The sequence below is a fragment of the Glandiceps talaboti genome, chromosome 12 (genome assembly GCF_964340395.1).
Source record: "Glandiceps talaboti chromosome 12, keGlaTala1.1, whole genome shotgun sequence".
Lineage (NCBI taxonomy): Eukaryota > Metazoa > Hemichordata > Enteropneusta > Spengelidae > Glandiceps > Glandiceps talaboti.
Window position 1 is genome coordinate 8,869,903 of NC_135560.1, and position 16,327 is coordinate 8,886,229.

General features: G+C 35.3%; 2 protein-coding genes across 2 annotated transcripts; one reads left to right on the top strand and one right to left on the bottom strand.

Moving 5' to 3' along the window:
- Positions 1-153: 153 nt before the first annotated feature.
- On the top strand, positions 154-8,585 carry LOC144443768 (HAUS augmin-like complex subunit 1). Its single transcript, XM_078133314.1, has 8 exons — positions 154-311; positions 847-1,021; positions 1,476-1,608; positions 2,677-2,811; positions 4,005-4,128; positions 5,107-5,172; positions 6,032-6,151; positions 7,838-8,585. The coding sequence occupies exons 1-8, from the start codon at positions 282-284 to the stop codon at positions 7,886-7,888; spliced, it is 834 nt and encodes a 277-aa protein (XP_077989440.1). The 5' UTR covers positions 154-281; the 3' UTR covers positions 7,889-8,585.
- A 214-nt stretch (positions 8,586-8,799) lies between these two features.
- Positions 8,800-15,234, bottom strand: LOC144443701 (uncharacterized). The gene is made up of 8 exons (XM_078133240.1): positions 14,384-15,234; positions 13,921-14,025; positions 13,618-13,669; positions 12,797-12,984; positions 11,847-12,120; positions 11,241-11,345; positions 10,041-10,150; positions 8,800-9,293 (listed from the first exon to the last, which is right to left on the bottom strand). The coding sequence occupies exons 1-8, from the start codon at positions 14,491-14,493 to the stop codon at positions 9,173-9,175; spliced, it is 1,065 nt and encodes a 354-aa protein (XP_077989366.1). The 5' UTR covers positions 14,494-15,234; the 3' UTR covers positions 8,800-9,172.
- Between the last annotated feature and the right edge of the window lie 1,093 nt (positions 15,235-16,327).

A 16,327-nucleotide genomic window follows, 5' to 3' on the forward strand; every position in this document is an offset into this window, starting at 1 on the left:
TTATTGTTAACAGGTTTGTATATGAAAAGTTTTTTTTGGTAAGTTTTATTGATTCCACGATATGTGACAAAGGTGGATATTTTGTATGCCATATTAAAATATCAGGTTAGGATAAGGATGAAAGTTAAATCTCGTAAAGTCTCGTCAGTTCTCATCTAAATAATAGCGCCATGTTTTGATTTCACTGGACGGAGAAGATATCTTGTATGTGGTACAGTGACATACATCTCTTTCTGGAAAACTTGTGTCAATGAATTTAAGTGACTCTTTCTCCGCTGAAGATGTCGGCAGTAGGCGAGAAACATCGTAAGGTAAGTTCATTGATGTATTCGCTGAGCTGAGATCACTAGGCTCCCCATCCACCACAGGCGCTTGTGTACTATGCTCGCATGTAATTTGTAAACTCTATTCAAGGTTAATAGTTCTAGTAGTAGTACACAATATTGTCGTTATTAGGTAGGCATTGATGGGTGACGGTACTTTCTGAATATTCTTAAATACCCATTACACAAATGTGTTGCACTCGACCATCCTTGAAGTTGAATAGAACCTTAGCCCACAAGTGACTGTGCCCCAGACTCTCCCAAAACACGAGTAAATGTAAACAAAATTATCAAACAGCGTTGGAAAAATAATTACACCATATTTTACAGTGTTTGTTTACTGTTATTCACATGTGTTACCACTTACCAAATGACAATGGATGTATTATTAAAAGTAATTACTAATTTTAATAGTATATAGGCTAGCTCTATGATATTGATAAGAAGAATTCAATAATTCACATTCTAACCAGGGGTTCTACTTCCATGTTCTAACATTCTCTTCTTTAATATACATATGTAGGTCCAAGTTTGGCTTGAGAATGTCTTTGCAGGTAGTTCAGTCCCTCAGTATGAGATCAATACGAAAACAGTCAATTGTTTGTATGATCTTATGCAAATGAATGAGAAGAGAGATATGGAGACACAATTAGTAACTGATGATTTGAATCAGAAAGCAGCTGAATATCACCTGGAGGGTAAGTTTGTCACAGTCAGTATTCTCCTTTGTAAGACTGCATTTTGTTTTTCAAATGCCTGCTATTGGTAAATTGTTGTATAAGTTTAGGCAAATGTGAAGATCTTTAATGTGTGCAGTGCACTAGAGCCACTGACTCACCATGACAAGCTCCAGGCCACCCAAATTAATCTTTTAACATAGCCTTGTACACCATGTAGGTAAACATACGATATTGCTGGATGGAAATCAATGAATTTATATACCAGAAAAGGGGGTTAACCCCCACCACCATATAGCTGGGTTGATTTTACCAATGTATGACTGTTCTTTCCCACACACCACTGTAGTCTGACTGTAGTACGTACTGGTAGGGATGTTAGTTACACAGGTTTATCCAAAAGCAATCTTGTATTATTTCAAGAATGAATCAAATGTCAGTGTATGATATGTTTATTTCCTTCCTACTTTTTAAGCTGTAAGGTTGGCAGGCATACTCCACAACATGGGTCTTTCCACTACTAAATTGTCCAAGTCTGGTTCAACCAGTTTGACCACACTTGCCACTGTTGCACTGACATTGGAATTGAAGGATGGTTCCATGAGCAGGTATGTTGTATTTCTGTATTTTGTTTTCAGACTGTTCTACTGTTCTCTTCATTGCCTTCTCTTTTTTCAGAGGTTATACAATTATAAACTTGTTTAATACAAGACTTAGATTTCATAGACTCTGGGGTCATAGTATCAAATGAAAAGTTCTATTCACATTTTTTGGAAGCAAGTCTCAAATTTTCACTGACGTATTGTCAGGGGTGCACTACTATGGTGTACTAATCAGGTGCCAGCATCGAAATCCTAGCTGCATCACTCCAGCTCATTCCACACATCTCATCCGAGAACATGATAACAGCCCATTGTAGTACACCCCTGACAATACTGAGGCATCAGCAAAAATTTGGGGTTCACTTCTAAGAAATGTTTTGACTTGAGTCTTTGAGTTGAAATTTACATTTTATACTATAAACTTGTTATTCTCACCGTGATTAAGTACATGTATGCCAGCTTGAATGTGTTAAGAGTCAACCGTTTACACCTATTTTTGCCTGACAGTACAAAAGTTAGTCAACAAAATTTATGTAAAAGATCTTCAGTTCCTAAAATTTATATCACTTAAAAAATTAGAACTGTCAAGTTTTGTTGTGAAATTATGGAAAGGGATAATTTCAAACCAAAGTACACTGAAGTGCAGAATGATTCTGGCATGGAGAGTCTGTCAAAAGTATGTATTTGAATAACCTTCCAAGTAGCCAAAGTGTACTATCCAGAAAAGTTGAAAATATAAACCTAACCCAGGAACTTTGCAATCTGGCTTGACAGTTTTGTTCATCAACTCTGTTGAGCCATCATTGACAATAGCCAGGTAGCCAAGTTGTTGGGCTAATAGTAATATAAACTAGTTTATGGTGGATTAAGAAATGTAGTATTTGACAGCATCTATTTCTATATAGGCCAACTGAACACCTCAAACTTGCAAGTTAAAATTCTTTCTAGGCAATTCAAGTTTTGGAGTAGGGTAATCTTCATTAGAAAGAATATTGTTGATCATTTGTATAATAGTAGCCTTTTAGCCAATATCAATTACATATCATAAAATAAAATTTATTTTTATTTTTCCAGTTACCTCGTTGGCTTAACAGAACTTTCAAGAGAGTCAATGATCACTGGGGAAGCAAGACAACAGGAAAAAGAAATTGCTGATGAACTATCTAGGAAGACACAAAATGCTTTGGTCAAATCAAGTCACTTCAAAAAGTAAGTGTATTTACAGCCCATTTCATGTTAGTGTTCACTGGCTCTGTTTGATACAATTTGGCAGAAATCAATAAGAAACTATACATGCTACACTTTGAAATAACAAGATTGAATGAATACAGTGTCTTGCTGTAGTTTGTGTAAAATGAAATGAAAATGTCACCATACAGACATCAAAACATTGATGACCATTGGTCAACACCTAGTTTCAGTACGTTTAAAATGGTTTATTTCATTCAGACAAAATGTAGCAAGAAATTGCAATCTTGCTATCTTTAAGTGTAGAATGTGCAGTTTCTTAGTGGTTTCAGCATGGTTGTATCAAACAGAATAAAGGCAATTTGGAACGTTTTGACTCATATTTCAAGCACTGCAGAACCAGTGATGTAGACACGAGTTGACGTGATATAGAATGACCATACATAATCCATATTATTTGTTATTAACAGAAAATAACTTGGCTTGTGGATGGTATAGTGTTCTGTAGCCATTACGAAAAAAATATTACAGTTGTAAATCGATATGAAGGTTTAGCTCATATTACTAGCAAATGACCCAATTTTAAGATCATAAATTTGACCTAACAGCTTCTAATATTCCTGGAAAATGAGTGAATACTAACATACGGTGTATGTACTGTGTAATTAATTAGATGAGATATTGGCCACATAATTAGTGTTAATATTACTACACCATTATTAACTGAACTATATACATTGTAAGTAATGTACAGGAAATAAAACAGGGTGTGACATACATAAATTTGGTGTCAGTCTCCTATCTCTTACCATGTGATGACTTACAGGCAGTGTGTCCTCTAAGCCAATTTGATGTGCCACTGATACACAGATATTTCTTGCGACACAACCAAAATTTGGTGTTTTTCACTTCCTAACAATGTGTTGAATCACAAGAAAAGTACTTGTTATTAGTTTGACCAACAACAAAAAATCTTACCTTTCATGAAAGGGCACACTGCCACAGCATGGAGTTAAAGCCTCTAACATTAACCACATATATTTTATATCACCAACCAAAAGAAGTCCACTATCTCCTGTGTCCATAACCTTAACAATATTTACCTTTCATAATCATGTCGAAAATATTGAAAGAAAATATCAAATTTCTATTTTTAGAAAATTGAAGCCATATTTATACTCAGACAATAACTGCTGAATTTCATCTTCTTTCAGATTTCTACACGCTTTAGAAGAAAAATCAGAAGATGAAGAACCAAAATTAAAACAGAAATGTCAAAATGAAGGATTTCTTCAAGCGAAAGCAAAGCAATACAAGGAGAGACTTCAATACTCAAAGGTACAAATGCAATCACTGTGTTAACAATGTACATTTAATATGACATATTCTACTTATCGAAGTTCTGGCCATTTCACTTTTAAGGATCACTAAAAAATTTGGCAAAGTGAGGGTTAAAATTTGGTCGTTATCACTGACTGTATGGCCATACATGAAATCATGAACAAAATGTGTGTTAAAGAGCATTACAGTAGTGATTAGGCATGTTTTATTACTGGTTTGTGCTGATAAAACAGTACAGCAAGCACAACACTGAAAATTAGTTGTAAATTCTTGTCTGCTTTCTTTATTATTTTCTTATTTCAGGCCATCAAGATGTCCCATGAAAATATAAAAACATACAAATACAAAAAAGAAAGAATAAATATTAAACAAGCAACTATCTTGTACTATACATGACAATCCTATAATTTCACCAAAAGTTAGAAAGAAAGTATGCGTCTGCGTCAATGCAGATTCAAATTAAAGTATTGTTACTCTCTAGAATACATCTGTTAAATGTATACATTAGCTTTCGGTGGAGCAATGTAAAGTTCAAAATATTTCTGGTTACACAGATATTACTAATGCTGACTGCACCTCTTAGATCAAAGACTAACCACATTGTGTTATTATATGTCACTTTTAAAGTATCCATCATTCTAGTACTATAGTTACACCAAACATTTAAACATTATGCATTGTATAAAAAACTTCTAAAAAGTGTGCATTTCATTTATGCTACACAATTCAATTTTTCTGGCCCTCACTTCCAGCCTCAAAACATCTTGCAAACAGCACTCCTAGAGGCCAAACCATGAAATGTTTTATCTCAGAATATGTCAAGATATCTAGCAACAACAAATAGTTCTAAGCTATTATTGTGTCCAAGGGACCAAAATTCAATTGTGTATCCAATATGTAATAGAATACTTCTATAGTTACAAAAATGTGTCTAGTATTTACATTGATAAGTTGTGACTTTGTTTTTTGACACAGGATAAGCTGAATGGAAGTGGTGTAGATGCATCAATATACCATGACAGCCTACTAAAGAAAGCTGAGGTACCGTAAAAGATGTTCAGTATTCAATTTTTTTAACATTGTTGAGCGCTTATTGTATCTGAAAGGCCAGTGTCATAGTAGGATTAAAATTTGAGTGTTAAGAACAGTTTTGTGGAAGAGATATAGAAACACGTGCTCGTGCACAAAAGAATGATTCTGTTAATACTCTACTGATACAGGTGTCGTCGTCCCAAAACTTGGGATTGAAACATCAATGTTTAAGCAAAAAAAGTGTTGTGTGTCTTGTTTCTTGACAGTACATGCAACACTTGTAGATTTACACATCCTTTGTTTTCTTCAACCATATTTGAATTCACCCATACATAGCCACTATATTGTATCATAGAGAGTGGAGGAGAAATTCCACTGTCTATGATTGTACATAGCTCGGTAGTCTGTCAGATACACCATGTTTAATAGGTGCCCTCACCCATCAACCTAACCTTCTCACAGTCATAAGGAGATGTGCTGAAGGTCAGGCTAGTGAAATAGAAGCAGTGTTCTCTGTAAACAAGGTAACAAGGGCTCCAAGCTATCCATTTTACACAAACATTGTTATCAAAACATGATCCAAGAACCCATCTATTGTTTTCCTGGTCTACAACTGATTTCTGAGCTCTTTTTGAAAATAATCTAGAGAGAACACTGCTTACATATTTAATGACTGTACAACATACTAGTATTTGCTGTTGCTAAATTTTATTGATATGTATTACTAATGTCAGATAGCAGCCAGACTAGTAGTATATCCCAAAATCCAAAAGTTGTAGTTATTCCTGCAAATTTTCTTTAAATTTTTTTTTCATAGAATAGCAGAAAAAATGATTACTTTATGATGATATTTTCTGTTTTTGAATAGGAGTTAAAAGAGCTAAAGAAGCAAATATCACCATTGCGGGCCAAGCTAGATACTTATCACCAGCTACCAGCTGATCCATCTCTAGCACAAGTCAAAGTTGAAGAAGCCAAGAAAGAGTTGGTGGGTTGTACTCTACAATATTATGGTTTGATGTGATTTCTTCATAATGATTTCTGAATTACTTTTTAGGGCAGGAGAGTAAGAGTATTTTACTAGTGCATAATATGATAGTTACAGCAATAGCGGCTCTTCGTCAATTTATCCTTTCTAAAATTCTGTAGCTAGCCCCTCAGCTTCACTGGTCACGTCACAGACCTCAAGACTGTTGTAGGGTCCATTTCTCCCCATTTCGTTGGTTTCTAAGGTAAACTGCAAAGTCGAAATATATCTTCTAGGATGTGCACCATCTCAGATTCAGAATACCATTTGCCTTTACTTGGTCTTGATCATGTCTGTCTGGACTTGTACCAACACTATAGGTGAAGTTTCATTGATAGATCTGATATACGATGGATGGCACACATATCACTTATGCTGAATTGGCCATATGATTGATGTACATGCAGTTGATTGAATCAAATTTTCTGCATAGTTGTACCTGTGTGGTTTGTCATGGTAAAGCCTTGTACAGGCAAGCAATGTGTGTTGTATATTAGGTGTATATGCACTGCATGTTAGGTGTGCACATTTTGTAGTTGTTCGTAAGTGTTTGACATAGAAAGGCCATATCTATGCAAGCAATACGCACTGCAGTGTATATTGGGTGTGCACATTTTGTAGTTGTTCCCAAGTGTTTGACATAGAAAGGCCATATCTATGCAAGCAATCTACACTGTATGTTGGGTGTGCACACTTTGTAGTTGTTCTCAGGTGTGTTTGTCGTAGAAAAGCCATATATATGCAAGCAATGTGCACTGTATGTTGGGTGTGCACACTTTGTAGTTGTTCCCTCTTTATTTGCCATGGAAGAGCCACATATATGCAAACACCATGTATTGTACGTTAGCTGAGCACACTTCATAATTGTTCCTAAGTATGTTTGTCATGGAAAAGCCATGTATATGCAAACAATGTGCACTTTGTAGTTGTTCTCAGGTGTGTTTGTCATAGAAAAGCCATATAATGCCTGTAATGTGTGTTGTACTTTGGGTGTACACATTTTGTAATTGTTCCCAAGTGTTTGACATAAAAAAGCCATACATGTATATATATGCAAGCAATATGCACTTTACGTTAGGTGTCCGCACTTCTTAGTTGTTCCAAGTGTGTTAGCCGTGGAACAGCCATATATATGCAAACACCAAGTGTTTGTCATGGAAGAGCCATATAATGGCAACAATATGTGTTGTGTGTTACATGTGTACACTTTCTAGTTGTTCCCAAGTGTGTTTGTCATGGAAAAGCCATATATATGCAAACACTGTGTGCTGTACATTAGGTGTGCCCACTTCCTAATTGTTCCCGAATGTGTTGGCCATGGAAAAGCCTTATATATGCAAACACTGTGTGCTCATTTCCCAGTTGTTCCCAAATGTGTTTGCAATGGAAAAGCCATATGTATGCAATGTGCACTGTAGTGTATGTTATGTGTGCATATTTCCTAGTAGTCATACCCTTTGGGCCAAGTGTGTTGTTTGTCATGGAAGAACGAAATATATGCATTAAGTGCACTGATAGTGTTATGTGATGTTTAGAGTTTGTCAGGAACAAGCTAATAGAGTAATATTCAATTTCAGAAGCAATGTAACAATATCCCCATGTAGTCTGCACATCATAACAATTATCTCATTATTTTCTTGTTTGCAGGCAACCTTAGAGAGTGAAATATTGAAGGGTATCAACCTACTGACACCATAGCCTTCTCATATCCATGTCTTCACAGACAAAAACTGACCAAGGTTTATGTAAAAGATTCCATGTTCCACCCGTCATGTGCCATGTACAGGTCACTCATAAGAAACTTTGGATATGCCGGCCTTGGACAGAAAAGGTTTCTTCATAATGAAAGGGACCAATGGTTTTGAAGAGCAGAGATATACATGCAGAGTGCATTTGCATCATTGATCACATGTACAGAAAGAAACTGTCATGATCTCCTTTTGCAGCACATTTACTTTGTCTATCAGCTCATCATCAAGAAGTGGTACTTTATATTTGTGAGATAGCCTTGTAGTAAGACTTTGGATCTGCATTTTGGGGGTTGCTGAATAAAGCTGAAAGATGATGAGTTCCTCTGTCAGTTGCTTTTACAGTAAGTAGGTTAACCCAAGGGTCTAGCAGCTAGACTACTTGTGTTGTAAGACTGCTGTCACTTTTGAGCTTTTGCCATCATGTTGAGGACATGAATAATGCTATTTCAGTCTTTGAAACTGAATGCAGTAACAATGTAGAATTGTACTTACATATAAATCCAAACAAATAGAAAACTATTACCCTTTGGGAAAGTTATGTTATTTACAAAAGAGACATTCTGCTAGACTTTTTTTCCAGTTTATTGAAGGAAGTGTAAGGAACAGTTCTTTCTTAGAATGTTAAAGTGGCCATATGGATGATAATTGGATAAGTATTTTGGATTTTTAATTTTATAAAAACAATTCTATCATGGCTTCCTACTCAAAACAGTATATGCCAAGTCCTTCTTTGTATTACTCCAAAAATTGCAAAAGATTAATAAATGTGTTTGTTATTGTATGTACAATAACAATTTTTTTTTTACACATTTTTTTAGCTTTTTGCAATGTAATGAGTTACAAACACAGATTTGGTCAATGTTGTTTCACATTGATTTTTCAACTAGAAAGCCATGATACAATTGTTTTATAAATTGACAATTAAAAATAAATACCCAATCCTCATCTATATGGCCACTTTAATAATTTACATGACATTTTAAATACTGTACAATTATGTCACTTTCAAGAGCCTGCAAGAATAAAAGTGTACATTTTTGGAATTTCTTAAAACGTTTCGCATTCAGTCTATGCAAATATTTTTAGATAAGACTATATCGTCTGTATTTCAACATGAAAGTCTATATTGGAGTTTTAACTTTAGAAATTTAGATAAAGTTAAAATATCTGAATTAAAAAATACAACAATGGAATAACAATAACACAACAGAAGTCCAGTGTTGTTCTGTATTTAGTCTTCGATTTGATGCCTTTGTGGTCCACAGCTGCTTACTGGTTGTAGTGGTGAGTTTTCAGTATTTTCATTACCATTCACTCCACTAGTCATTACTTCATCCTCTGGTGGGTTTGGCATGTATTGAAAGTTAAGCAAACTTCTTAATACTACTAAATCTTTGCCGACCAAATCACCAGCTTTTGTTTTACATTTAATTTTCCTCTTACATAACACATGTAAGTTGTAGTAGTCAATTTATGTCACAGGGTTAACTTTGATGCTTTGAGCCGTATTTACGATAAAAATCACAAAGTAAATGAAAACACACATTTTGAAGGAAAAACTGGCAAAAGACATAGTGTAATAATTGTAGAATAAAGTGCACAGTTGACTTATTTTCACCAGTTGATATAAACTGTAATATGCAGCATATTAATTGAAAATAGCATGAATCTTAAGCCTGCAGCTTTCAGGAAATAGCACCATCTAGAGTAGGTAACATATTGCATATGATATACCATTTAAATAAACCAAGCCCACTCCTAGTAGACAGAAGCTACAGTCCCTTCCCTTTAATTGTTTTACTTTTGTTTGACTAATTGATGATATTGAGTTTTAGTCCCCCTATGGCCGGCCATAAACCCCAGAAGCGACTATTGGTATTATGGTTCTGTCTGTACACAGCTCCTTCTCTGCCATGCCTGAGGCAATTTTTTTAGTCACCAAGGTGTCAAATTTGAATGAAATTGATCATTACATGTCAGTCAAGAGATATGACCGTGTACAGCTGCCCGGATAGAACCACTTGTAGTTGCCACTGCTGAAAAGACTAGTGTCTTACAACTTACCACCAAGTTACGTAGACACTTATAGGGAAAAGGATATATCATGACTGCATGTCTGATGTCCACTATCAGCAGGAAACTGTATCAGTGTATGTTCCTGATTGATACAAGTGTCAAACATGTCTTCTTTTTTCATCCAAAAAGATGCCTATGATAAAGATGTATAAAATTAGCAAAATCACACTAAAAGAGTGTTTAAGGGTAAACCATTGAATTGGGGGGGGGGGGGGGAATTGGACCCAATGACAAATTTTTTGTCATGTAGTCAATTCACTTGGCACTCTTGTGGCTCAGGAAAACCTATGGTATTGTGTCAGATGTATGTAACGAGTGCACACGAATGAACACAAACGACAGTAAATGTAACAGCCAAAAAGAAATGCCTTGTACTCTACATCGGATTTTAATCAGATTGGGTATGAGTTAACATAGTGACAGCGATGCAATGCATCATATTTGTCAATAAACAAAGAGCAGTTTACCCTGGACATGTGTATCTGCTGACCTCTGACCTTAAGTGTCATTGCTTTCAGTTTCAGATAATGTGACATTCAAATATGAGGAAATATTGAGATTTTCAATTCCCAGGTCTTTCATATGTTCTAGATAGTGTTAGAACTTAGACAAGTTACAACCTCTGTATGACTGCTGTTTGGTGTTATTTCACACACATTCACCCTCTTTCAGTAATCATTACATCAATCTGACTAAAATCTGATGAAGTGAATACTTGATTTCTGTATTTACCTCTATTTCCTAATTTTCTGGTCGTTTGTTCTTTTTGTTCAGTGAGTGAGCACCTATTCCTACATCTGACAGGTGTTCACGTTAAAATCCTGTGCATTGAGTAACCCACTCAACCAATGAGAATGCATCTTGCATCGAAAACTTACAAGTACAGTACCTCAGCACACTTTGTTCCAACAGAGTTCGAATGCAGAGTCTAAGTGCAGAGTTCAGACAACGGTGTTATTGAAATTGTCTTAGTGGTTCTGTTTGTTTTCAACTTCAATTCTGGAGTATTAACTGTAAGGGGATTTTGACAGATTTGAATGTGAACTCGAATGTTAACGTATAAGATGTAGGAAGGGGTCGTTCTTTCACTCTCAGCACAACAAAGTTGAAAGCACATGAAGGAATTAGAGGTAAATAAATATTTCGAGCCATATTCACTACATCAGATTTTACTCAGATTGGATATACATGTACTCAGTAATTAAGTGCAAGGCTTCATTTACCTGATCATAGAAGTGAGGTACACTTGCATTTGCTGTGGAAGAATCTGAGTACACTAAAGGACTTTGCTGCAGGAAGTTTGGCATCAATGGTGAATTGGTAGGTACCTATCATGTGACAAATTATAATTTTCAGAGATTATAACATGTATTTTCTTAATATGTGTTGTAATAAATAGTGCAACCAGACATTCTTGCAATATGCATAATATACACACTTGCTTTGTCACTACTTGTCCTCAACTAGTAGAGACAAAACCCCTTTTGTTACTAGTATATCCTGCTTGAATAACTAGAAATATTGGAGAATAACCTAATTATACTTGTACAAGCTCAATTTTGGAAAATGAAAAAACAGTAATTCTGAATGTTTTGACTTGCATTGCATTGCAAGCACTAACAAACAATGGCGTAGGTGTATATTTTCATTATGTAAAATGAAAAGGGTTTTACCTGTAAAAAAACTACAATTAATTTGGCTTGCACCTGGTTTATTTTTAACAAGATAGGACATTCTATACTGAACTTCACAGTGAACTCATATTTGGGTTTTCTGTGCACCTATAATTTCATTGCCCCATTTGAAATTGACCCTATATATCCACTTGCCTGTTGAGAGAAACTGCTGAACACCCCTTTTTGGTCTTCAAATATTGAGCTGTTCATATCAAGTATTGCATTCCCTTCAGAGCTTTGACTGTTGACACCAAACATTGCACAGGGATCCGATGTGGTGGTCTCCTTTCTTTCAGTCAACCAGTTTTGAAGCAGAGGTTGGTCTGTATCTATTTCTCTTCTTCCTCTTAATGATAAAGGAAGTTCTAGAAAGTCATCTCTAGTGACTTTCACTTCTCCTTCCTTAGGCAAGCCTGGGTTTCTTGTCCTAATCAGGGCAAAAGATTGCGTAGAAATGCAATCAAGATAAGAATTGAACACAAAGTATTGTAATAAACCAGTGCTTTTTCATGACTTCCCAGATATGTAATATAATACATATAATAAATAATTGTCAGGGATAAATTTACTTTTTTGTTATTAAAGACCTATGACAATCAAGAATTGATGACTTTCATTCCTAGGTAAGTTTGGGACACAAAATCTTAGTTCACAGAGTTTTCATATTTCATTAGTTCTAAAAACAATTATGGTTACATACAATGTTAGAAGATATTCTCCTTTGAATTCACTACATTTAACGAAAACTTGGATGCTAGATAAGATAAAAATGTATTGGTTTTATTCACTTTCCATATCAGTATGCAGCTGGGATTCAATCAGAACTGAGGCAACAGTGACATGCATGCCTTCATAGGTAACTTCTGTAAAATGTATTGTCGACTTACAATAGAAAGAGTTGACAACATGTTAAACTGAAGTTGCCTAGCAAAGTCTATTTTGATGATACCATTTCCATATGGAGTGAATGAAATCAGTGCATTTTATCTAATTTAACATCCAAGTTTTTATATGGTGAATTCACAAGTATCCTTTCCCTTTTATAAGATTTTTAAATCACCAACAAACAACCAACAATTTACATTGCATTATTTATGACTCACCAATCAAAGGCAGCTTGTTTTCTTTTTAGTTGTGCTATGTGTTTAAAAATATCTTGAGTTGTTGCCTTCTTTTCCTTGTTTCTTGTTCTTAATTTTCTTGGAGCAGGCAAATCTTCTCTAGCCAGATTCAAAAGATCTAATGTAGATTTTGACGTGTACCCATCTCTAGTGACTTTCCTACTTGCCAACTGAAACAGATTGTGAGAACTGGAGAATAAGTGGCAAGGCCCAGTCTGTCTATCACTGTGACCTAACCAAGGATTGCACACTGTTGAATCAATAATGAACCAAATAATCGCTTTGGTTCCAAATGTACAAAATTATGGAAGTGTTTTGATAATGCAGAATAATACGAACTGTGTTGATTTAAATGGTATACACGACTATTATCAAGTTCTCTTCAAAATTTAGCTTTGCAAATATTTGATACAATCTGATTAAAATCTGATGTGGTGAAAGCTGCTAAATGTTTTATTTACCTCTATCTCCATCGTTTTGTGATGTTTGTTTTTGTTCCAAGTGATCGCCACCGTGGGAAGGCAGCGATCACTCAGAACAAAAACAACGTCACAAAACGATGGAAATAGAGCTAAATAAAGTATTTAGTCACTTTCACAACATCAGATTTTAATCAGATTGATATTTGATAGTGCTAATGAAGGGTTTCTAGAATGTCTTCTGAACATGAAATACTTGTACTTTTACATCAAGTAATTTGATCTTGAGCTTGAGATCATGCAGGTATTCTTGTTTTGGCAAAGTTTCTTGTCGCCATGACAGCAACACACATTATGTAACATATGAAAAAAATATTCACTTACCAGCCCAATTTTTTCATCTAGACTTCTGTTACTGCTATCAATTAAATGAGACCTGATTTTGAATTTAAGAATAAATCATGTGATGAATTTCATGGTTTTAGAGATATTGTTTTAGAGATATAATTTTGTAATATATATTATGTAATTATGTGAACATATCTGATGATAAATATAAAGTCCATTATTTGTTTCAATTGTCTTTCCGATATTTCCAATAAATTTGGTAATATGTTGTATATTTTTTTCTATTTTCACAAAATGTCCGAGAGGAATCAAAAATTTCTGTAAGGTTAAAATACTCACCTCTGTGTAAGTAGTTGCTCAAAATTGACATCACTGGATCTTGTCTTCTTTTTTGTACCAGTTAGTTCCTGAGATTCCTCATGTCTTTTGACTGTATTGGAAACTCTAAAAACAATTGATAATGAAAACGAGGAGAGAAAACTACGAATGTCATTTGTTTTCATGATGGAGAATAGTAGATGTCTTCATCGGTTTTTTAGTTTTACAAATAAAGTGGTGCTATTATTAGTATTACTCATTTCTCTTTTTGCAGAGCTTGATGGAAATATTCTAAATTTGGTTAAACATAAAGTTACTGTGTAGTTTGGATAATATTCCAAGAAAAGTTTGACAAATACTACATATAAGTTATACAACTCCGATAAAAATGTCTTGTTCTTATAAATATGGTCAAAAATCATGTTTTCACCAGCTAGATTGATGTTTTGTATAAATGTACTCTTTCTAAAATGGCCTTTCTTACCTCATAAACGGAAGTGATGTTAAATGATCTGTCGTTTCGGATTTTTTATCTAACCGATCACGCTGTCTACTGATTTTGGACGGTACGTGTGCCGACTGATTTCCGAACATGGCTGTGGCACGTACTGGCTATGAACGTCAACTTTGAGTAGTACACTTGTTCGACTGTACTGATCGGGGAGAGTGTGAACAACCAGCTACAAACTTGTAATTTAGGGATGAGTATTTACAATATTTTGATCGATATTTCTCCTTGCACCCTCAGTTGTCACTTCTTCACTGTCAGTACTACTGTGGTAGCAATGTTTGAGTAAAATCAGCCAAATCAAAAGTATGGTAATTGTTCCATACAGAAAATGTACACTAGAAAACTTGTAACTTTCTGGGACATCGATCATGGCATGCAGACGACAGGTCACTCGCTGAAATTGTTCCTCTGCGATGACGGGAATCATGCGCAATTTTGTTCCTCGCTGTTTCCTTTCTAGTCTCTCTGTATATTGCCAGTAGTTCGTAACAACTAGGGCCTTCTTTCAGACGGGTTATCCGAGAACTGTCAGTCTAGTATGGTTGGTTGGTTGGTTGGTTGGTTGACAACATCGGAAAAACAACGTTATGTCGTTGGCGGTTGTTTTTTCACAGACCGAGCTGACGATAGCTGCATCTACTCTATTCACAATAACAAATATGTTCACACATAGTTACTGTAGACAAAAGTAGTCTGTTAATAGTGATAGTCATGCTAATCCAAAATCCATTCGTCTAATGAAATACGACAGATCTAGTACACATTGTACAAAGTGGTTTTACACGTTACAGTTACACTTCTAAAGCCGCCAGCTAGCTATCACTGTAGGATAGGATCAGGAGCAGACCGAACTGCACCGCGCCGGGTGACGTGACAGATCGTGACGTCAGGAAATTGGTATATTGTGATTGGGTTAAAGTTACCCGTATTACCCAAACCGAACGACCAATCATTTACAAGTAATCATCGCGCCTCAGCTCCCTAGACCTGGTCTATGAGAAAAACCGGTCCCAAGCACAGGCAGCTATGCGTATGGTGAGACGTAAAAATGTTTAACTAAACGGCCTGTTGAAAAACCTGGAGGTACTCGGACTCCGTTTCCTAACTTGTGTTCATGGAATTATGCAGTTATTTGTTATTTTACACTTGTCATATTATCGGTAAAAACATTATTGATGATTTGTTCATCATCGGTATCAGTACAGCAGGCTTTCGGCACAATTCATGTTTGATTGGGTTACCTCAGAATTAGATTGAAACTCCTCAACAGTGGCGACCATAAACGGAATAATAAGTAATCCCCTAAAGCTTCTGTTGCATTTTTAATACCAATTGAAGGTGCACAAGAGTCTTGGATTGCTAAGTCTAGTCATGCAGTGTATGCATACAGGAAGTAAAAGCTCTCATTCACCATTCACTAGTATCTCCAGATATCAATTCATGTTCACCAAATCGTAATTCACAATTTACCAGTAAATCTTGTGTAAATTCACCAATATCAGTACAGTAGTCCCTAGGGCTATTTAATTTCCAATCAAATTGAGGGAGGCGTAGTCCACAGGGTTTAGTGCAATCAAATTGAGGGAGGAGGGGTAGGACTCCAGTGGTTTGTATAAGATATAACAACACTGATACCTGTTCAGTTATTTGTTTATTTCATTATGAATTTCTGTACATCTTTGTACAAGTCATCAGATAGTAATTGTAAAAATTTGTATATTATTACAAGGTAGATCTCCTCTAATCTCCAATAGTTTCAAAATGTAAATGTAAGGGTCAGTGTGTGAAATAAACACCGGAGGGTTGAGTACACTACAAGTTTAAAATGCTACTACATGTACGTATCACATACTTCTAATAATTAAAAGTACAAAATCTTTAGCAATTTATCAATGTCTATTGTCTATCCATATAGAA